This window comes from Leptodactylus fuscus, chromosome 4 (genome assembly GCF_031893055.1).
Source record: "Leptodactylus fuscus isolate aLepFus1 chromosome 4, aLepFus1.hap2, whole genome shotgun sequence".
Classification (NCBI taxonomy): Eukaryota; Metazoa; Chordata; class Amphibia; order Anura; family Leptodactylidae; genus Leptodactylus; species Leptodactylus fuscus.
The window spans coordinates 46,014,846-46,038,768 of NC_134268.1; the positions used below are offsets into that span (position 1 = coordinate 46,014,846).

The window sequence follows — 23,923 nt, forward strand, 5'->3', positions numbered from 1 at the left end:
GGATTGGTAAGGTGAGTATGGCGTCTTTTGTTATTTTACAACGTTGTAAGCCAAGAATAATTCCATGGAGTTGGATAAGTTGACAACTTGGGAGATCCAGTCATTAAAGGGTCATCTGTTACTAAAAGGGTATGCAAACAGAATAGTAATGGGGTTAACCACTACCACAATGGAAATCCACAATAAACTATGAGAAAACCCAGGAGGAATGGTTTGTCTTAGAACGTGCATTTTACAGTCCCATTGTGTGAACAGGTTGACTGATATATTGGTCAGCTTCTCTTGACTCAACATTATCTTGGGTACTGTGTTGGGTCAAAAAGATTTCAACCACAAGGATGGAAAAGCATACAGATAATTGGAGAGCATAGTAGATGATTTCACGATGAGAACAAAGCTCATTTGTATACAGTACATATGTAGATTTATTTTAACTTTGTAAGCTTTGTCATCTTTGTGGGTTTAAGGTATGTAGGTCAAAGACGGATATATGTGATATATGAACCAAACAGTAAAATACACAAATTAAAAACATCCATTAAAGAAATGGACTCTCTTAAGTAATATATTTACTCTAATTGACATCTACCTTTAATGGAACTTATTTCATAAAAAGATATTAAATTGGCAGAGATTTCTAAGGGGCTTTAGTTCAAAAATATACATTGTTTGGATGAAAATTGTGGTGATAGATCATATCAAAATTTTATCAAAGTCATATGATGGAAGATGATAATATGCATAAGCGAATAGTATTAGGGACCATGCCCAATACAAAAAAATTAAAAATTCCTCTATAATAGGTTTTAGAAATTGGAGGATAAATCAGCCCGAACAATTCTAGGGTAAAACTCTGTGATGTAAAATCCCTATAAGCATGAATAATTTATATTGATACTTTCCAGAGGCTTACCTATCACAATATGTCATAACCTACAGTAGCAACTCTTAGGCTGCATTCACACAGAGTAACGCCAGGCGTTTTTTGTGTGTTTTTTGCACATAGCGCAGCGTTTACGCCGCGTAGCGTCGCGTTAACGCCGCGTATACGCCGCGTTAACGCCGCGCTATTTAGCGGTGGCGTTGCCCGGCGTTAACGCGGCGTATACGCGGCGTTAACGCAACGCTACGCGGCGTAAACGCGGCGCTATGTGCAAAAAACACACAAAAAACGCCAGCGTTTACTCCGTGTGAATGCAGCCTTAGATGTTCTAGTTCTGGATTTTTAGAAACTTTCAGGAAAAAAAAGCAAAAGAAGTGCAAAAATGCATAAAAGTAATGTTAGAAAAAGTAAGTAAAAGTCGTATGAGGTTTGTTTCACAGTATCAGGGATTACTGCTAGAAGGCTGATCCTTCTGAGCCTTGAGGGTGTTGTGCTGTCTCTCATCTGAAATCCTGGCCGGCACAGAAACAGGAGGTTAAATGGGTGCCTTGCTCTGTAATCAAATATCACAAGCTCTACTTATCTATTCAATAAACAACGAACGTGAAAAATCAATTAGGAAGCAAATGGCTGAATTGGAAATATTTCTTCACAGATAGAAAATGTCTTCGGTGACATGGCAATTGTAATGCCAGCAAACTATGAAATCCATAGAATAATAGGGTTATTGAATATGTGATACATAATATTAATTTTCCATTGACAATCTGTTTTAGGGTACTCAGATCACAAATGACTATTACATAAAGTTTTTTTTTCTGCACAGCCCCTTATGAAACAAATCTAATAGGAAAAAGAAACAGCGATCAATCAGTGTTTATGAGAGCTGGTCTAGGCACGAGTCTCTCCATATCTATATGGCGGCTAAGGAGTTACATAATTTGGCTCACTTAGACTTCCATTTACAAAGGTAACAAGCGCCCTGTTGAACATTGTGCCATACTATGGTGTCAACACAGCGCACCTCACCAATACACCAAAAAGTTCCAGGACAGCTCACCATTATGACCAATATGTCAGATCCACGCAATTCAGTCGCAGGGTACACAAAAGAAAGCTCTGGACTTGGGGCCCGAAATAATGTAAAAAAACAATACCCAATATAAAATATTTAAAATAAAACATAACTTTTAATGAAAAATTAAAAAAAATCCATGGTTCCGTAAGTATGGTAAACAGAACCTACGCATTTCGTTTGCCATGAGTAAGGGAGTTTGCACCTCACCAATGTTTGTATGAGGGGAGTGATACTATTAAATATTGAAATGAGAGTTTGGTCATCCCAAAAAGACTTGGTTCAATCTATTTGGTCAATGTGTAAAGTTGATGTTTTTACTTATTCACAATGGAAACTTTTTGGGATAAGACTTAGAGTTAATATAAAGGAAATCAATGACCCCTTGTCTAAGACTTGTCAAAGACCATAGCAGTACCATGACAGCTATTTTATATAAACCCTCTGTTTATAATTCAAGCTATCCATCATGGTCCATGGCATGTGATTTTTTTGCATTGAGGGTATCTATCCTGGCTCTTCTAAGAAAGTTACATATTTGGTGTCCTACATATATCCTACATAAGTACATACATTTCTAAACGGTGCACACGTGCTTTATTCACTTGTATTGTACTTTACAAAAAATGAGGCTCACATGCCCAGAATAAAAGCACCACGTGCATAGTCACCCACCTCGTAGAGAGCCATGTTCTCTAGTGCTAGTCACCAGAAAATACCATTGAACTGATGTCTATAAACATGCTTTGTACCTGTAATTTCCTTGACAGAAACTGAAATGCTTTATAGGAAACAATAAGGGCAGTCACAGAACTGCAATATGATGACGGCTGAAATTTTTGTTGAAAAATTGTATGTTTTAGAGGTCTAATTATAAGTAATTACAAACTTCAACCTCCGTCGCATATTCCATGAATTCCATCATGTCAGAGATATGTAACATAGAGAGAAGAATCACAGTCAACAGTATGTTATGAGTTTTGTTGGTGCTGGACCACCAAAGAGAGGTTTACGGGGAAAGCTAGAATTAAGGTGTACTGCGGATAGAATAAATACTGTTTACATACAGCTCTACCATATTATTAATACTTGCGAAAAATTTGTAAGGTGCTATGAAAGTAAAAACGTTCAAAGCTGTAGGTACAATGGGGCCTTGTATTCTTAGCTTCTTTGACAATAAAACAAGTAACATGCAACAAAAAAAATGTCTCAATTCTTAATTCTATACGCCATATGCCTATTCCAACAAAACATGCATTCATGCTAGTGAGAAAATAAGTGGTTGACTAAAATGGAAAGTGTAAAAATATTAATATTATTTTATGCAGTCCCCAAACACTCCGCCTAACACACCGGCTCATGCCGTATAAACATCAAAAATATATTTATTAAAAATATAATATTAAAAAACGTGGTTTAAAAATGTTTGCCTTGGGGGGGGGGGGGGTCTTGTTTATGTTTATGTGGATTTTGTTTAAACCTATGCAGAACTTTATTGGAAGAAAAATATATATTTTTTAAATTAGACATAAAAAATTTAATATAAATTTATTTAATATAAAAAATAATTTTTTAAATTTTTATTTTACATTTGACTGCGTTAGCTGAAATATTATTCTCTTTAAATTTGTTGCTTTGGAAAGGGTTAACGTATGAATGTATGAACCGGATAGGCTTGACTGTAGGAATAAATGTAATCCAATTACTAAGGAAAAAATGCACCGACCACAAAAAAATATGTATTAATAATACCAGTTCAAACAGAATTCTTATAATTGAATTGTGCTTAAATATAAAGCGAAATATATATTAGCTGGCTCATAATAGAAGATCTTAAATTATAGATCAGCTGCGATTCACAATCCTTTTGTCGTGCATCATTCTTTTGTTCGGTTGGTTAAAATCCCAAGAGGGCAGAAAAAAAAGGCAGCATCTCCTGTTGGTCTTTGTTCCCAGCAGGGAGAAGGCCCCTTTTGGTGGTCGTGAGGTTAACGCCCTACCCCTCTTTTCATACCTGTCATTTTAAATTGTCTTCACAGCCCTTGCACACAGACTAACAGCCTGACCTGGTCAGCGAGACTGACCCGAGGGCAGGAAGAAGATCACATCTGGTTATTAATATTGGGCCTTTATGACATGAGATCTTCCAGGCATTGGTGAAGTAGGCTAGTAATTATGTACAGTAGTCTGCCTCGTATTGGAATCAATGATGGTGCAGGCGAGGCGGCTGCTTATATTTATCTGCCAATCTGAATTTCCTATTTCACCTGCAGTCATTTGTGCTGCTAGGACATGGACATATTAACATATCTTGCTATGGCTGCAATGGATTTTATGCATGCATTAGGCAGGTGATTTGTGCTTGTATGACTGACTCTTGTTACTACACAATTTACTAAGTGAGATCTCTATACAGGGAAACATCTTACTGCATGTTTTCAATATTCTCAGCCATTGCAGAGCTTGTCGTTTCTTACAGAAGATAATAGAAATCGTGCAGGAGTGAGAAGAAGCTGAAAGGGTCAAACGCGAAAACCGGCAACAGAAGCCAAAAATACAGTGTGCAAGCCAGACACCTTACAGGTTGTGAATATTACTGGACTCCCTGGATTAGGGATATAGCCTTATAGTCTTAGAGGACTGAAGTATATTATTAAGGATGTAACACAGACTAAAGCTTCATAAAAAGACAATTATTATTCCAGATTTTGGGACATGTCACGTATGTCAGATACAGGTAATCATGTATAGGTATGGGCGGAATTACTAATCCTGTCCAATATACAGTGTAAATATGCATTCCCTGTTGATAGACTTACTTCTCCCCAAAAATTTAGCTAGAACTTGGTGTACTTTGCGCATCTTAAACCATGCTCCCTTTCTTTGTGATTACTCCAATTAAACTTTGTCCCAGACAGTTTAGGCATAAAAATGGAAGATTATTATATTATCATTACATTGGTGGAAGATACATTGTAACCTCCTGTGTAGTAATAGAGGACCCCAGGCACAAAGATCCATAGACACCATGTGCTGCCATATGATGTCCCATGTGGCATCACACTCTTTCCTAAAAACAATGCTAGGCAATAATTTTTTTTTAAATTACAGACTCCATATAAATCTGATACTAATAAATACCTTATGATATATATATATATATATATATATATATATTGGGAGAGAGAGAGAAAGAGAGAGAGAGAGAGAGAGGCCTAAAGTGATGTCTACAGAGCAAATCGAAAAATAAGCCTTCTCCTTAGCAACAAATATGGGTAACAGAGATTTCATTTCCATGCATACCTACCAAAAACATCGTAAACCTTCTAGTATCTGACGTCTCTTTGCTTTACAAAGCATGTAATTGCTGCTTCTACCCGGCTTGTAGTTTTCTCCGTACCCACAGGCACATCCATAGCATCTGTTTATAAATTATTTCTGCACCCAGGATTTATTTAAGAAAGCCACAATTGAACTAGCTTGTTGAGTTCAAGTTCAGTTGTCTACAGCCTTTTGTTTGTTTGAAAACTAATTTCCATGTAAAGTAAAACCAGATGTAGGACAGGGGAACTTTTCTTCCATTATAAACCTCTCTGTTGTACTTATTCATTCCAAGCCTAGCACCCACCATTCATTTTTAAGAGGGGATAGAAACATTATGAGGTGCTAATGATACTTATTGCATGTGAAGGAAGACTGTAGGAACTACTGAAGAGCCCATTGCCAGGTATCTGCAGGCATCTTTGAAATCACTTTCACTGTAGAGAGGAATTCACACTCTTCAGTCAACACTGTCAGATTCTTAGCTTAGGGCCGGTCACCCAGGGAACTAAGTAGGTGATAACCACATGGGGCACCTATTTGTTGCACCTATAGGGATTGCACCTGAAGGGTTTGAAGACCACCTAGGTGTGGAAAGACTATGGCTTGGTCAAATTGCACTAGGATCTGAAATCAGGACAGTAAACTTTTGGGATGATTATTTTTTCACCAACAATTCCCATGGGGTGGATCCAATAAAAAGCAAAAACATTTCAGTCATTGGGAAAAATCTCTGCATGTAGAGATTAGTTCTTCATCACTTTTCCTCTTGGCTCAAGTGTCACTGGTTGACCGGCTTTGTAAAAAAAAGTACACCTTCCCAATGGAGTAACATGAACATTTTTGTTTTTAAAGATGGTCATTCGTGCCACTTATCTCAAGATATCTCTATCCAAGAGGAAAGGTAATGAAGGACTCATCTATACAATGATCTACAATGTGGTGCAAACCATTGGCTTGATAGTGGTGGAACATCCATCTATGACCATCTAGGTTGGTGGAGATTATAGATAGGAATTGGTCATTTATTTTTAGTAAAAACTACTGCATCTATTTCTTCCCTTTTAATGTAACTATAAGAAGAATGCCTGGTAATACCCATCAACCTCTGACAGGGATTGATGATATGCAAACTCACCGCAGTGAAGCAGGAATGATTTCCATGTCATCAGCATCCTGTGATGGCTGAACATGCTGTGCATCATTCTACATTGTGCATCTTATCTGTCCAATTGGGGTTATGTCTGTGGACATAATTGACGGGTTTGCTATTTATGGATGCTTGTAACACCAAGGTTCTCATAACAACCTGCAATTTACAGCCATGCTCTGTTATCAAGTGTACATTTTATGGAGTTACTGCTTAATCGTGAAAACAAATAATTGAGAACCAATGCATATGGAGTACCGGCAGTCACGGGCTTCATTTCCAAGGATTGTTAAGCTACAGTGAAATGTCCATAATGACCACAGACTGTAGCTGGATGGCTGAGTAGCATATCAAGAGTATTAGAGACTGATTTCAATGCAGTCAGTACTGACTATTTTTAATGATTGTTCTTTTGCTTGATGCTTTATATTCGGGCAGATAGGGAAACAAAGAAATAGCTCAAGTAAATCTAGCCTGATGTCGAGAAAATGAGGAGCACGCTACCTAATAAGTATTGCAAAACAATGCCAGTACAAGACGGATGCGTGGTGTGACTTTCACACAGTTAAAGGGATGGATAGATAACCATAGGTTGAATAAACACCCTCTGACCGCACACAAGATTGTCATTGACTTTTATTGGACCTCTACGCAAAAGCTAAAGTCAATGGCAACATGTTATGTGTTGAGAACAAACCAATACTAGAATACGGAGGGCAATATAATGGAACTTTACATTACATGAATAAAGAAGTACTGCACACTAGCTGTTACCTACAGATATGCCCCTCTTTACGGTTTTTCTTGGTTCAAGATATGACCAATTCTACTCTACCGGGCATTGTGCGTAGTGTAAATGTTAGTGGAATGACATCTCAAATCAAGAGGAAAGCAAATTTTGATGGACTCCGTAAACTTTATAGAAGGACAACCATAAGGGGGTGTTCTCACTTGCCCCCATGTCCGCCCACCGGGTCTCCATCCTATTCCCCAGGGAAACTGCATAGAGGATGGCTTCCCGGCGGTCAGTTTTAAACCCCATTCATTTGAATGGGTTTTTAAAGAAAACCACTGGTGTTCGTATGCAGCCTCTCCGCGGGAAAACCATTTTTTTTGGACGTACACAAAGTCCTGCATGTCCGATGGGCGCAAGTGTGAACACCCCCTAACAGGTATCCAATCCGGCTGCCATCTATAAACTCTATCTGCTTCTTCTGAGTGCAGTGGAATGTAACCTTTACATACTGGTCGACGTGTGTCCCTCTCGAAATGTGCTTTGTTTTTACCAGGTCATGTGTCTCCGCAAAGTAGAAAATAACATTTTTGTTTATCTCCGAGAACATTTTTTTTTCATCTAAACAAATTATTTGAATGCCATTAGGCAAAGCATACTGTGGCTCCGAAGCTCTACAGACCTAGTCCAATTTCCGCTCTCACAATGATTTTTATGCAAATCAGCTCTGCACAATCTCCTGACCTCTTTTACCATCATACTGGGACAATGACAGGTCAATAATTGCATCCATACATATCTGGAAGACTTTTTTTATTTTATTTTAAATGATAATGTTGGTATAGTCAGCCCGGAATAAGATGCATTCATTCTAAAGTAATGGCCCCGCCACTGTATGCCATACACAAGTGACAACAGGAATACTGATTTCTTTTACTTTTATTTGTTTTTAGTATATATATGATGTAAGGGCTTTAGTATTTGCTGCATTGACCATAACAGTAAAGCCACATACTTTAACAGAGCACTTATACGTATTCCTCAGTTCGGTTTAGTAAAACTCCACATGGTGTAAAATTTGGGTATCATCTGGATATTTGTGACATAACGAAGATAGAAAAATAGGATCATCATAGAAGTCAATCACACTACTGTCTTTTAAAACAATGGCAGTCTATGGGGTTGCTCACATGACCTTTTTTGATGGACCACGTGATCAGCTCATGAAAACACAGGAATGTTCTATTTCTGCCCGTATTTTCTGGATCATTCATAGACTCCATTTATGATGGATCTGTGACAATGGGTGTCCCAAGGAAGAACATTGGCTGTGAAAAAGTAAACATCTTTCGCAAACATTTTTATGTGCATATATCCTTAGAGCCATGGTAGACTGACCTACGGTAAAACTAGTGTCTTCCAATGTGGACGAGTGTGCATAATTTTACTAGGGACAAATCACAGGCAGGCCCATCAGCCATGGAATCTAAAGGTTGAGTATGTTGATACCCAACATGCCTGATCATCTTTCCCCAACATCCATTGTAGACTAAAGTTGGTGGGTTTATTGCATTTTTTTTTTTTTTACTAGAATGTTTTTGTAATTTCCAAACTGAATTGCTCTGATCATTGATGATCATGTACAGGATAGCAGAATGTTGATACAGGGATCTGTCCAATTGCTAGCTGTTGTCAGGAAGAGGTTTTTTTGGGAGGGGGCGAATTATGCTGGTACCATTAACCCAATTGTTTTTGCCTTCCTCTGGATCCTCTCGGGTTCAGTGATGGACATAAGTCTTTTTTCATCCCACTATCAGTATCTCAATAAAAGTAAACTACTTGGACACATTAGCTCTTATTTTCATGATCATTTGACCAATAGGTGGCAGTTTTGCATCCTATAAAAATGAATAGAAAGCTAAAGTCGTCCACTCATACCACATGAGACGCACGTGATAAGAAATTAGTGTTTAAAATTTGTAATTCGCAATATCATTATTTTGCTTTGACTTCTAATAATCTAATTGCACATATAGGAGCAAAGTAGCAGCCGCATAGGGGCTAATAAGAGACCATCTGAAGAACAGATGCTGCATGGAATTTAAATTTCTTGCATCAAATACTAGCTAGTAAGCTGACCATGAAAATTGCTGGCCTTAAGTGACCCAAGATTACACCATCAATCAATCCTCTCAAACATCCCTTGCTTGTATTGCACTGTTTGCTCTATTGCCTAATGTGTGTGATAATATTTCTTCTGTGTGAACATCCCTAACTAATTGGTGGCTGAGAACAATAATGATACAGCATATGTAATATATATTTCATGATGATTTTTCCCTAATTGACTTAAAGCTTTCACTTGCAAAAATGCGATCCATTACATTTCATTCTATAGGGTTTAAAGGAAATCTAACAGCTTATACATCTGAAAGACCTTAGTTCATAAATGGTCTGTTGGGCTCACATACACAAGTGAAATTGCTTTAAGGATGGAAATAAGCGGTGTCACCCCACCTGTTAGGCCTTGTGAATCCTATGGTATAAGCTTTAGTGTATACAGTATATCAAACGTATCCTTAGGGCATCATTTACCCGAAAGAGGCCAAGTTAATGTCCTTTTGCCCTTTTCTACTGTATTCAAGATCGCATTAGGCAGTGCCTTACTATTGAGTGGGCCGCCATTGCAGAAATGTATACAATGCTGTGTAGTTTTAAGGCCGCCATATGCCATTGCAGGCCCACACAGTACCATATGTTGTAACTGAGCTGCATCATGGCTATGTGGCCAATGGATGTGATGTCACTGGCCTCGGCAGAGGAAGTGGATATCATCCAAGTGGGCTTGTTTACAGGGTGCAGATTGAGGCATCTGAAACATGGGTAATAATATTATAGTTAGGGCGGGTTCACACCAGCGCCCGATCTCAGTTTTGAGGTTTACGTCTTCTGCCGACGGGAAAAAGAAACCAGGCATTCAGTGTCCGCCGGTGAGCACCCGTGAGCGTCTTCTGCTCTCCGCAGCGAAACCATTTTTTTCTAACTGGACACAAAGTCCTGCATGTCCGACTTTGTATCTGGTTAAAAAAACGGTTTTGCCACGGAGAGCAGAAGACGCTCACGGGCGCTCACCGGCAGACACTTTGCAAACCCATTCAAATGAATGGGTTTGACATTTGCCTGCCGGTTGCTGTCTCCTGTCCAGTTTCTCGGGCAGGAAACGGAAACCTGCAAAGCAGAGACTGGGTGCAGGTGTGAACCCGCCCTAGTGGGTGTCATCCAGTATCTGTCACTTTTGCAATGGACCAGAAGGTTTCAATCTACAACTCCTACCGTCCCGATACCTGGGCAGTCATCTTATGTTCATATGTCGCAGCGCTGTCCTAGACTAAACACAGTACAGAAAAACTACCTAGGAACAAATTATTTTTTGTTCCTACCGTAGAAGTATTGAATTGAAGAATTGGGGTGGTAACATGGCACAATGACAGCTCTACTGCATGTTCTTTGCTATGTCATATGGCAGCTTCTAGATGTTATTGGCCCGGAGAACATGATTTTACAATACATTTAAGAGCCCATTTTCCTTTAAGATGCTACATGATCTAGCACACATGTCTTACATCATACTCAAGAAGGATGTTATTAGGAGAAGGTAGTCCAATAGGCCAGCCCTGCTGCACGTACATTAAAATAAATGAGTTGCAAAGTACATTCCTAAGGAAAGCTCAGTGAATAGTAATGCTAATGCCGAAGTTCCCTGTTTGTTTGCTCTTTCAATCATCATGGCTCACAGACACTGGGTATTCAGGTATTTAAGTCCATATGGAAACACCATCAGCTCTGGGCTTCTGGGTCCCATGCCAGAAAAATTTATCCACATGCCTTCTACCTCTGAACATAAAAGCAAAAGGTGTTGTTCTGGTCTAATACAGAAATAATTTTTACTAGCATACGTCTAATGTTAAAACTGCCCCAATACTGCCAAAGGCATTAAAACGCCATCTGTGAAACAGATTTTTTATTAAAAAGATCAGTTTAATGTTAAGCATCTGGGCAGATGATGCTTTTCAGCTGACCTTTCACCTTCCACCTACTTTAACCCATTATGATCCCGGTGCTTAATTGTTCTGTCTGTTTTGGATTATCCACTCCGATTAAGCCGCCAATACTAGGAGAGAAATGCTGCACAAAAGTAAAAGTTGGGAGGGGGGAAATGTGTCGTTTCACTAGTTCCCTATCAAATCTATCAGAATAGATAGAGATAAAAGAAAAAGAACAAAAATAGAGTAAACCGCAGCCTATACAACAATCTGTACAATATTCCTTCTGTATAGTGATCAATACATAGACATGGATCAATGTGATGTAAGTTATACCAGGTCAATGTCTAACCATGCGGCATCAGACTGACGGGGAATTATGGAGGGGGCTTTGTTTTATGTGGGACTATTAGTCACCATGAACAAATACATAAAAATTAGTTGTGGTGTAATTCTTAACTTAAAGGAAATTTGTCACCAGAAAAAAAATCAAGTTTTATATATATTTTTTTCAATTCCATGTAACATCCAGCAGTTCTGACTCTGGCCACTAAGCCTAATATGATGCTGACACTTCCTTCTTTCTGTAGATTTCTTTGCAACGGCCACCAAGCTTCTCAGCACACTGATTTTCACAGCTAATACATATAGACAAGACAGAATCCACCAACAATAGGGTATTTCACATCTTAGGCCTCATTCACATCTGCGTTGGTAATCTGCATTGGACTACCGAATGCATTGGCAAGCGGTGTACAGTTAAAGCGGAAAGCACACGGACCCCGTTATAGTCTATGGGGTCCGTGTGCTTTCCGCGTAGTCTCCGCACGAGTTATGTGGACAGGAAAGTAGATTGTGAACAATGTTCAATGTGGAGACCACGCTGAAAGCACACAGACCCATTATAGTCTGTGGGGTCCGTGTGCTTTTACTGTACACCGCTTGTCAATGCATTTGGTAGTCCGATCGGGGGGTCCCCATGCGGACTCCCCCGAATGGATTACCAATGCAGGCCTTACCTATTCCCCTATTTTGCCCCCAAATCCGGAGCAGATTCCTCCTGAAATCCGCCTCCCATTATTTTCAATGGAGGGCAGAGAATGCTGAAAAGAGAAGCGTCCTGCTCGAAGTTGCCGCAGATTCCACGGCTTGAGACACCCTCCTTATTAGGCCCATTCATCCTAGCCTAATCTGGAGTGCGATGCCGCAACAGAATGCTGATGCATTGCATCGGAATCTCGTCGCGGCTAGCCTGTGCGTAAATGCCGGCGGCGGAAAATGAAGAGGAATTTGCTCTTTATTTTCCGCCAATTGAACACGCCCTCAATGTGTACTGTCCTGCTTCTTATTTCCTGGATTATTTCTGGGTCCATGACAGTAGGACATAGCATGGGGTGCACCTACCTGCACCACTACAATTAGAGAGGGCATTGCTATACTCTGCAGCAGACTACAAGACTGTATTTGATTGAATTGCGTTTGGCTAATAGGGGGTTAACTTTTGGCCAGGACCTGCAGGACTACAAACATTCCCTGGAATGCAGAAAGCATGGATAAGACATTTAAGTTTGTTTCTAATAAAAACAGATATTTTACTGAGCTGCAAAATTACATTCCTGCAGTAGTTTTAATTGGACATGTTTTTTTTTTTTTCGACATAAAATTCACTAGCCGGTCGTGCAAACAAAAATAAGTTCATATTTCGCATAAAATGTTTGTGCTCGCTCTCCCCCCCCCCCCTGTTTAACCCAAACAGGTTGACAAACCTCATGAATCTAGAGGTTACTTGTATCCAAACTCATATATTTTACTACAACCCTCACTGGCATCGGAGCGGGGTAGGGTGAGGGTTATGGTTCTGAATATGTCCATTAATACAGATATTAAAGGATTCTCTTATAAAGTCAAGGAAATTACATTTCAGGCCATAGCTGGGAGTTTTTAGGTTTCCTTTACAGCTGTGTTTTATGACTATATGTACTGTACAGCACTGTATATGACTACTAGGTGTATACAGGCTGGGATGGGCCGGCACTTTTAGAGATTGGGGTGTATTTGCTCCATGTGACTGTGATATACTGTAGAAGAGCAGCCGGGCTTGTGCACGATGACCTATCACTTATTTGGCTGTTTAATCAAAGGTGACATTTAGGTAAAGGGTATAAGTTAAAATAACTTAAATATTTTTTTAGCTCCCCCACATCTTCTCAGATTACAGGCCTGTAAGCGGAGGAAGCCATACTAGCCGGGTAAAGTACGCTGTAACCCATTGGCTGCTGGAGGATACCACTAAAAGCACAGTGATCACATTTACATTAGTTTACACTGTCAAGAATGTATATTGAGCCGAGCCGCACAATGATGCCATTATTGCGGCCTGGATTAGGATGATAATATGAGGTTTAGTATTGCCGTGCAGCAGTATTGCTTTACTGGAGACTGATTCTAATCAGCTTGTTGCTTAGTAGCGGGCACTGCAGTATGCAGGTGACAACCTCAGGTTTCCAGGCCATTGTCAAGACCAGTGTTGTCACCCAATAAACGGGGTAACAGGCATATCAGAAGTGTCTTAGTCACAGTATCCAATCAGAGCTCGGCTTTCATTTCTTAAACTGTTCTGACATAATGAATGCTTAGCTCTGATTGGTTGCTATGAGCAACAAAGACGGATTTACCTTTGTACACTTTGATGGGACTGTAAAATGCAGCAGTTTTGAAGTAGCCAAAAACCCTGCATTTCCACAACATATGGCCTTAGTCTTAGGGCCCCTTCACACTACTGATACGCTGCCTGATTCTGAACGTTAAAACACGGTCAGAATCAGCGCGTATAAAGCACATCCCATTCATTTCAATGAGGAGCCGGCATACGAGCGCTCCCCACTGAAATGAATGGGCTGCTTTTTACTCTACGAGCGCTCCCATTGAAGTGAATGGGAAGCGCTCACGTATACGGCTCGCCGTGTGAAGGGGCCTGGTGCTCGGATCAGTCCGAGCCGTACACGTGAGCGCTTCCCATTCACTTCAATGGGAGCGCTCGTAAGTAAAAAGCAGCCCATTCATTTCAATGGGGAGCGCTCGTATGCCGACTCCTCATTGAAATGAATGGGATCTGCTTTATATGCGCTGATTCTGACCGTGTTTTAACGTTCAGAATCAGACAGCGTATCAGTAGTGTGAAGGGGCCCTTAGGTTACATGCACACGACCATAGTGATTTCTACTGTCTGCAAATACAGATCCACATTTTGCAAAAAACATGTCCGCATTGTATCAGGAAGTCATTGCAATCACGGATCTGCAAGAAGATGACATTTGTATGGGTGAATCTGTTTCAGGGACTAAGAATAGGACCTGCTCCATAGTTTGTGGGTTTTTCTGGCCACAGTGTCATTGATATCTACCATTGGGGCTGAATAATGGCTACCTCTCTTATAATATGTCTCCCAACATTAGCTAAAGAGGGCGTAGAGGTAGTAGTCATTACCGGGCCCTGGACCCCAAAGGCCCACTATTCTATATGACAAAGTAGGTAGATGCCCCATTAAAGATTCTTCCTATTACACTTCTGATCTAACCCCATTTTTAACAACCGCATACAGTTCTGTAAAATAACAAAAGGAGCTATACTCACCGTACTCCTCCCTCGCTACTTTGGCGTTGATGCTTTCCTGGTCCGCCGCCAGGCTCTGTTCTCCCTATTCCAATGATAACATGTCGAAACAACATGTGACCTCTGCAGCCAATCACTGGCGGTGACCTCAGTGATGTCGACACATCAGCGTTACGGTCAGTGAATGTCCGCAGCTGTCACATGTCATGTTGACAAGTCATCGCTGGAACAGGTAAAACATAGAGTGTCGGGGAACAAGGAAAATCTCAGCACCAGAGCGGCAGGGGTTGGTAAGGGGAGGATTACTCCTATTATTTTACCCCATTGTAAGTTTTTGTTTTTGTAAATCACGGGATTGGACAATTCCTTTAATATTTAGTAACGGCGATACCACAATGATCTATCTATGTCTGAATTCTATTACACATCATTTTTATATGTGCATGTGAAAATTTGCAGCAGAAAAGGCCATAATTATTGATTCCCACCTAATGCACTTGCCTTAGCACATCTCTAGATTGTTATTTAATTGAACACTTGAGCCTCAGACTTCCATGTGATAGCCGAGCGGCTTGACTACATGTAAGAATATATTAACCTGTATAGCTGGAAATATAGCCAGGCTTTTTTTTCAGCTATTCTTACAGTATGCTTTGGTCCAAGCCGGATCTGGTGCCTGTCTCATGGTGTTATAGCGAGGCCTAGCAGCTTCAGACGTGCATGATGAATGCTATTGATTATTGATTGCACATGGGAGGTGTACTTGCCAGTGAACAGTCCAGCGTTAAGCAGCCGTCAGCAGCAAAACTGACAGCAAATCATTTTAGCAGTCGAGACTTACTTAGCAGAGATGGGTGGGCTCGCTGTACCTTAGGCAAACTCTGACAAGTATAACTGGAGATTTCCTATAGTCATTGCACACATTCTCGTAAGATAAAATCCTCCTTTGTCGTAAAAAACATCTTACTGTATTTTACATAACCCGATGCACAAATAGCAATAGTATAATTACAAACAACACATACACATATTACAATCATCATATCTTAGAGGGTCATATACAGTATTTTTTTCCTATAGAAAACAGAGACATAAAAGGGGATGTGATGAAACAATGGATAGATGGCTTCGAACTAGACCGGGCTCGATGTTCCAAATAGTGGCCTGCTATGTGATAATGCTGGCCAATTTCGCTAGACATGTTAGACACTTTTTGCTTCCATAAACCTTCTTTTGGATGACTCACTTTTTTAAACACTCCATATAAACTGTTTAGTGAGGCACAGTAAGTTTTTCAGGCTGAGGCTGCACAGTGCGGGAACTTAGAAATTTTGACCATTGTGGAAATCCTAACAAAATGAATGAGATTTTTTAAATCTTATCCCCACACTGCAGAAAATGCAACATTTTGAAAAACATTTAAAACAAAATGCAGCAAAGTACTATTGCCTGCAAAAACACTGCATCGTCTTTTTTTGTTGCAGATTTTGCTTCGGTTTTTTGAGCCAAAGTCAGGGGTGGATATAACAGAAGGGAAATCTCTAGGCGCTTCCTTTATATTGTCTTTTCCTTTTCAACCCCCTTCTGACTTTGGCTCAAAAAACCCACTGCAAAAACAAAAAGCATTTATGGCTGAAACCCCATGTTGCAAAAATTCTGGCTAGTCCCATCCACGAAAAAAACCTGCAGCAGAAAAGCTGTGTTTTCAAAAATCGGAGCCTATCTATTATACCTGCAGAAACCCCTCACATTCTCTGTATAAGTACAATAAGGGCAGAAAGTCCACAGAGAAAAACTCTACAAAAATGCAATAAAAAATAACTTTTTTCTGCGCCATTTATTTATTTTGCTGCGTCTTGCTACGTGGAACACTAACCTAAAAATGTTCTTGGGATTGTGTTTTCTGCTGCATTTTTACTACAATGTTTTTAGATGTGTTTCACTACATGTGGCCTTAGCCTCAAACACATTATAAATCCGGTATTAGGTGCATATACAAGTTTCTTGGGGGCAAACTGAGCCTGAAATCTGGCACATTTAGCTCAATGAATCTCATGTTTATACAACTCCTTACACGAGCTTAGACAATGAAACAGAGAGATACAAAAGTGGGAAAGATGGATGGATGGGGTGAAGGAAAGAAGGAAGTAAGAGAGAGAGGAAGGGAGGGTGGAAGAGAGGAAGCAAGGGAGGGAGGGTGGAAGGGAGTAAGAGGGAGGGAAAGAAGGAAGGGAGAGAGGAAAGGAGGGTTGAAGAGAGGAAGCAAGGGAGGGAGGATGGAAGGGAGGAAAAAAGGGGAGGAGGGTGGAAGGGAGTAAGAGGGAGGGAAAGAAGGAAGGGAGAGAGGGAAAGAAGGAAGTAGAGAGAGGAAGAGAGAGAGGAAACGAGGAAGCAAGGGAGGGAGGGAAAGAAGGAAGAGAGGGAGAGAGAGGGAAGAAAAAAGAAAGAACTGTAACAAAATTACATCACAGATGAGGAAGACACTAACAACCAATCAGCATTCGTTTTCTAAACTGGACTGAAGACGTGAGGGATATCCCTTGTTCCCATACACAACACCTTCACAATTTCCTTGAGAAAGTTTTTTCTTTCCTCATTACTTGTATTAAAATCAAAGAACTAAAGCTGAAGAAAGCCGCCATGTTGTCTTACCTTGTAGAGCCGCACGGCCGCCTCGTGCCTGTGATTGGTGGTGTGTAAGCGTAATTTATCCACACTGTTGGTGTAGTAATCACAAGCATTGCACTTCAGATGCACGGGGTTACCAATAGCGATGCACTTCAGTCTCCACTCATTGCTCTTGCCCCCTTCTTTGATATGAGCCACCAGTTGATACTTTTGCATATGTTTATCAGTTTTGCAGTGGAGCTGGAAGTTGGCTTTCAACTGAGTGTTGTAGTTACACAGCTTGCACTGGTAGATGTCTCCAATTACAGCTCTCCATTCCTCTTCAGGGAGAGAGCGTTCACTGCTCACATGCACATTCAGTTCCTCCAGGCTGTCAGAGGTGAATTTGTTGCAAACAGCACACTGGAAAAGCTTCAACGCTGGGTCACTGATATAAGGTGACAGCTCTCCTGTAGTAAGGAGGGACAGGTCATCACCCATTAGCTGACCACTGGCAAGTCGGATTTCAGGCGGCAGCTCATTATTTACTACGGAGAAAAGGAGGTAAAAAAAAAATGAAAAGAGGAACTTGGAGACCAGAAAGCAAAGCATATGCACAATGGAATCCGTAAAATAAAGCCTCGACCAGGAGTTTGCCTTCTCTGGAGCTTAAACTATAAAAAGCTGTAATAGGATTGAATCAGGATCAATTACAATCATCCCTTTCAACTTCTAAATTCCCTCATCAGATAGCTTTAATTACTCCTACTGGGCATGATGTCATTCAGGAATTTGTATGTTCAAAGCCAGAAAAGGTGATCAATAAAATAACAAAACAGGAATGCTTTGCCACATCCCCTAGATTAATTTACAGAGAGCTAATTGTAGTCCCACTAAATAATTGACGGTGAATTATAAATAGCTTATTGCATTCTTACTAAAAACAAACCCGGCCTTTATAGGTGCAGTCAGTCCGGTTACTATATACGAGACGTATTGCTCATACTGCCCAACCTAAGAAAAGCCACGAGGCTAATAACCGTCTTTAAAGTAGTATTAAATGGGGGACATAAAAGCAAGACGACCTTCTACCGTAACTCATCCATTGGTAAGCTGCCTGAGTATCTGCAGCTGTTACACAACCACCAAGCTTAGCAAGTTGTGCCAGTCAGTAGTTCAACAAAAACCACATGTTGTTAAAGTTTTCCTTACAACATTGCTTTGCCTACAGCAATATATCTAAACCCTGCATTGATTCTAAAAACCTGTCTAATGTGGGACAGTGATATTTTATTCAGTTAGCTAGTTATACCTTACGATACCAAAATATCTCAACCCTACATCAATCCTTCCAACCTGTATAACGTTGAATAGTGATAGTCTATTTTAGCAATTGTTAGCTACTTACACACTACAACAACAGTATAGCTAAACCTTGCATTGATTCTTCAAACCTGTCTAATGTGGGACAATGATATTTTATTTAGTTAGCTAGTTATACCCTACGATACCAAAAGATCTAAACCCTACATCAATCTTTCGAACCTGTATAATGTGGAATGGTGATATTCGATTTTACCAATTGTTAGCTAATAGTTAGCTAGTTATACCCTCCCATACTCTACGTCAATCTTCAAACCTGTTTAATGTAGAATAGTGATATTCTATTTCAATGATAGTTAGCTAGTTATACCTTACAATATCAACAGCTCTAAGCGCTACATCAATCCTTTGAACCTGTTTAATGTGAGATAGCGATATTCTATTTTAGTAATAGTTAGCTAGTTATAAACTATCATACCAGAATATCCCAAACCTGCATCAGTTCTTTAACTCTCACTCTAATCTGAGACATTGATAATCTATTTTAGTAATAGTTAGCTAGTTATACCCTACCATACCAAATGATAAACTATGTATCAATTCGCTGAACCTGTCTAATGTGAGAGAGTGATAATCTATCTCAGTAATAGAGTTAGCTAGTGATACACTATCATACCAAAATATCTCAACCCTGTATCAATTCTCGAAAACTGTCTAATGTGAGATAATGATATTCTATTTTAGTACTAGAGATAGCTAGTTATATCCTACCATCATAACTAATCATTTACGACTGCAGACTGAATACACTAGCAACTGTAAAAACACAAAGTACACTCTAAAAATAACATTTGAGAATATATTAGTGGGCTAATTGTAAAAAATACATTTAGAATATATGGAAAGTAGTTACAATGTATAATACATGATCAGTTTGACACTTAGGATTAAAGAGATATAAAGTACTGACCAAGTCCTGGAGCCAATGCTGCAGCTGTGGCAGGGTCGAGCTGGAATGGGTTTATCATCATCTGAGGGTCAGCTGGGCTTTCCAGTTTCATCCCAGTCAGGCCTATATTTTGGGCTAGGTAGTACTGATAAAGCTCTGCCTCAGCTGGTGCAAGGCCTAAGTGCAGATTGTGCTGGATCTGTTTCATGTTTTGCTGCAAAAGCATCATGTTGTGCATGTGCTTTTCACTCGTCATGTGAATACGGAGATTTCGTGCCACATTGGTTTCGTAATCGCACACCTCACAACGCCAGGTGGGTTTTTGTTTTGGTTTAGATGGAGATGGTGTCCCACAGCCACTGAGACTTGTGTTAGGTGCTGGGGATGTATGGCCATAGACCTGCTCACCATTTCCATTCTGTAGGTTCTGGACATTATTTAGGTGCTTGTCTGACTGCATATGAATACTGAGGTTGCCTTTGGTAGTTGTAGAGTAGTTACAAACCTCACAACGGAAGGGTTTATAGCCACAAGTGTAACTTTCACCCCTGGCAAGCCGAGGGTGAGGCTGTCCAGTCTTACAATAAGCACAAGTGCCAGTTGACTCTGGATGTTTCTCCTTCATATGGGCCTCTAGAGTCTGCTGATACTTATAGTGCCAGTTGCATTTGGGGCATTTTAAAGTTTTGCAAGAGTTTCTAGAATGCATCATTGTCATGTGGCCACCCAATGACCTTGAGGAGCCCAGGACCGTGTCGCACTTTGGACACTCTATACCATTTCCTGGGGAGCCCTCACTTAAGCCGGGCATGCCAGGTACCAAGCTATGCTGGTGAGGAGTATTAGAATTATCTTCTTCTCCTCTTAATAGTTCATTTGGTGAAAGAGAATTTGCACAGTCTTTTCTGGCACTTGCATCCTCGAAGTCCTTGCCACTAATATTAAAGCTACCAGCAACATTGCTATTAGTTCTAAGTACAGCAGTTTGCTTTTTCTTTTCTGAATCATCAGAAACAGTCACCGAGGATGAAGAGGTACCCTTTTCAATAAATTTTAGCACACTGGATGATAAAGGAGAAATGCTTTGGTTTAAGAGAGGGAAATCTTTGCTACCAATACTATCTGCCAGGTCACCTAAAACCTCCTCCTCCTCAAGTTCATTACAATATGAATCTTCTTCATCTACCCCTTCAGCAGGCTCACTTTTTATAGGGAGCTCACCATTACGTTGGGAGTTACTGGTCTCTTTTTGCCTTTCACAGTTGCTGTCTTGGTTTTTCCTGTCCACCTGCTTGTTTGAGTCAGATGATAAGTGGCTGTGGGACACAGAGGTAATCGGGGTGCTTGCTTTTGGACTAGGCACGCTCCCCAAGTTCACTTCGGCCTTTGGCATTTGGTTGACCCCATGTAACTGCTCTGTTGAGCCGGCGGAACTTGCACTTCCTTTCAAAAATGCAAATCCTGCCTGCAAAGAGTCACCATTTTCAACATGAAAAGCACTCCATAAACCACGGAAGGTTGAATCGGGGCCTATGAGGTTTGTAGTAGAAAAATGGGGGAAAACAGAATTGGGTTTTTTTGGTTCCAGAAAGCTTATAAGAGGTTCTTTGTCCTTGCCAATCCCCTGTATTATGGCAGATACATATTTATTGTTGAGAAGCTTTTGCTCCTCCTCATTAAGGGTCATCCGATGATCATGCACAGCATGGGTTACAAATGACCTAATATAACCAAATGACAACTTGCACAAGAAACACATTAAAACAGGTTTCCTTTTCCCATCACTAACACAACCATCAAATTTAGACAAGTCCACATTGTTTGGAACATCTTTGGACACACAGGAGTTTTTGGCTGAGCCATCACTGGTAAGATAGTCTTTGTCTCTCTTATGTCGGAGATCATAGACACGGAAACTGTGCAACACAGGACCAACTCCTGCTAATGCTGAGGTATTTGGGAAAGCCTGATCGGCCGTAAATGATTTCCCGAGGGATGAAGCAATATGAAAAGTGTTAATGATCTGTGGGTAGAAAGACATGGATGCTGAAACAGACTGATCACTCTTCTCTCCAGCTGCTGAAAGCGAGTCCAGAAACATAGCTGTAGAAAAGAGTTTATTATTTGCTCCTGTTTGTGCATTCTGCCCACTGTCTTTGGAGTCCTCAATTATATAAGCTGATCCATCAGGCTGGTAAACTATCTCCCCTATTAAATTCTCCACATCACTGTCCTCTAGCTCGCTTATTTCGCTATCATTGTCGTCCTTCAAGACAGGAAGGCGAGCGTTAGGGCAGTGGTGTTCCATGTATTTCTGTAAACTGGGGAACGCAGTGGCACATTCGTTGCAGGGTATCTCTTTTGTCGAGTTAACCTGAGTGGCAACTGCATTCTCCACACCAAAACCCAGCAAGATTTCACTTTTGCGATCATCCGTTCTCAGGTTGTCATCTGAAGAGCTGTTTTCCCTGTCAGGCTCCATCCCTGCGACTTTTTCTGGCACCTCATTATCAAGTTGTGTCGCTCCACATAGCTTTGATGTGCTCTGCCCATTTTCTTGCCTTGAAATAGTCGGGGAGTCACAGGTTTCCATGGCAATTGCTACATGTGGATCTCATTTCATCCAGCCTGTCAGGGACCTGAGTAAAGAAAGAAGGGTGAGAGAAGCCATTGGTATTACTTATGGTATTGGTCACTAATTCATCATTTGCAAATGCTCTAATAAATATGATAAAATGGTTATCATAGCTTATGGGATAATATTCCATAGTAAAACTGGGAAATGTCTTACTGTTATCTGGAGGTTACTTATAGACCAGCCCATCAGAGTACCACAGGATCATCCAATGGGCCAAGTCTACCCAATAATAACCAATAATGTATAATTAAGTAAGAAGGTTTGAAGGATATTGTGATCTATTTCCTTTAGGTTGTCGAAGGGTAAACCCCAAAAATCATTTTATCTGGTGAGCCCAAGGAACCTCAGTTTGACAGACTATGTAATGTCACATTGAATTCCATTGGATTACATGTATTACCCATGAAATGGGGTAATTCGCATCAGCCTCATGTTTTCTGAATCAACACTGTAGGGTTATTGGTTGGACTTGTCGGACCTGTGTCTTCATCCAACCTCATCTACTATGTAATGTCACATTGGATTCCATTATGGGTATTATTAAAGTTATGTGCATTACCTCTAACATGCATGGGGTAATTGGCATCAACCCCTTGGGATTTTTTTTTTTTTTTTTACATATCTCTGGATCAACACTGTAGAGTTATAGGTTGGACTTGATGGACTTGAAGGAACCTCATCTACTAGGCGATACCAGTCTTTGCCCCAGTTTTTTATGACCTTGGACAACCCCTTTACATTTCCATAAACTCAAAAAATGACTGCAGTCATACACTTAAAAAACCCCATCAAAAACAATAGCATTATTGTTTTCTACTAATAACCACAGATGATCTTTCCTTCTCAGATTCACTTCTAAACTTTGCTTGGCTAAAGGTCAGTTTAGAAGACAAAATGTGGAGTCTAAGGGTTTCATTTTTACAGTAATCAAATCTAATCGCGTCAGCTATGTCAGAATGGGAGAATTATCGGATACATCAGACGATCTGCATAGATTGAAAATGAATCAAAATTAGTTTTGGTATCAGTGATGGCTCAAATGACAGTCTAATTGCTTCTGCATCAAGCGTCACAAAGCTTGGTGTGTAATTTTAATCATTGATGAGTTACAGGTTAATTATGCTCATGGAGATTTCAACCCCTTTGATATAATTTGATCACAAAGAGCATGAAAGAGGAATCATTTTCTAATTAGTAAACACAGACATGTTTACCTTGGGATGGGAAATTTTTGCACAAACACCAACATCCGGAAAAAAACAAAAGGCACCGGTGGATAAAATATAACACAATATAAGTGTACGATAAATTTCCTACTGCTATGGCGTTGCCTATTATGTCTATGCAGGATACTTAACTGAAGGTGAGTGCATTAAAAAAAGTGACACATCCAAACTCCACCTTCTTGGTTCATTTTCAGCTGATTTGCAGATCATTAATGGGGTTTTTAGCTAATGCCCATATCATAATACAAATGCAGTCAGCACAAGCATAAAAAAATCTCCTTGTCTGATAACTCTCAACATGTACAGTATATCTCAGTCAGACTGGTGCCTAATGTGCATTTGATAACCTCAACAAAATTCAGA

The 23,923-nt window shown here is 40.1% G+C and overlaps 1 protein-coding gene across 2 annotated transcripts in view; it reads right to left on the reverse strand.

Moving 5' to 3' along the window:
- The window catches only part of ZFHX4 (zinc finger homeobox 4), a 140,688-nt gene that overhangs the window by 93,602 nt on the left and 23,163 nt on the right, over nt 1–23,923 (reverse strand). For both annotated transcript variants that reach the window (XM_075270394.1, XM_075270396.1), the window contains exons 2-3: nt 19,718–22,335; nt 17,470–17,972 (exon numbers count right to left, since the gene is read on the reverse strand). In XM_075270394.1, coding sequence (XP_075126495.1) covers nt 17,470–17,972; nt 19,718–22,289 — 3,075 coding nt within the window. In that variant the 5' untranslated portion in view covers nt 22,290–22,335. The remainder of the gene's footprint in view (nt 1–17,469; nt 17,973–19,717; nt 22,336–23,923) is intronic.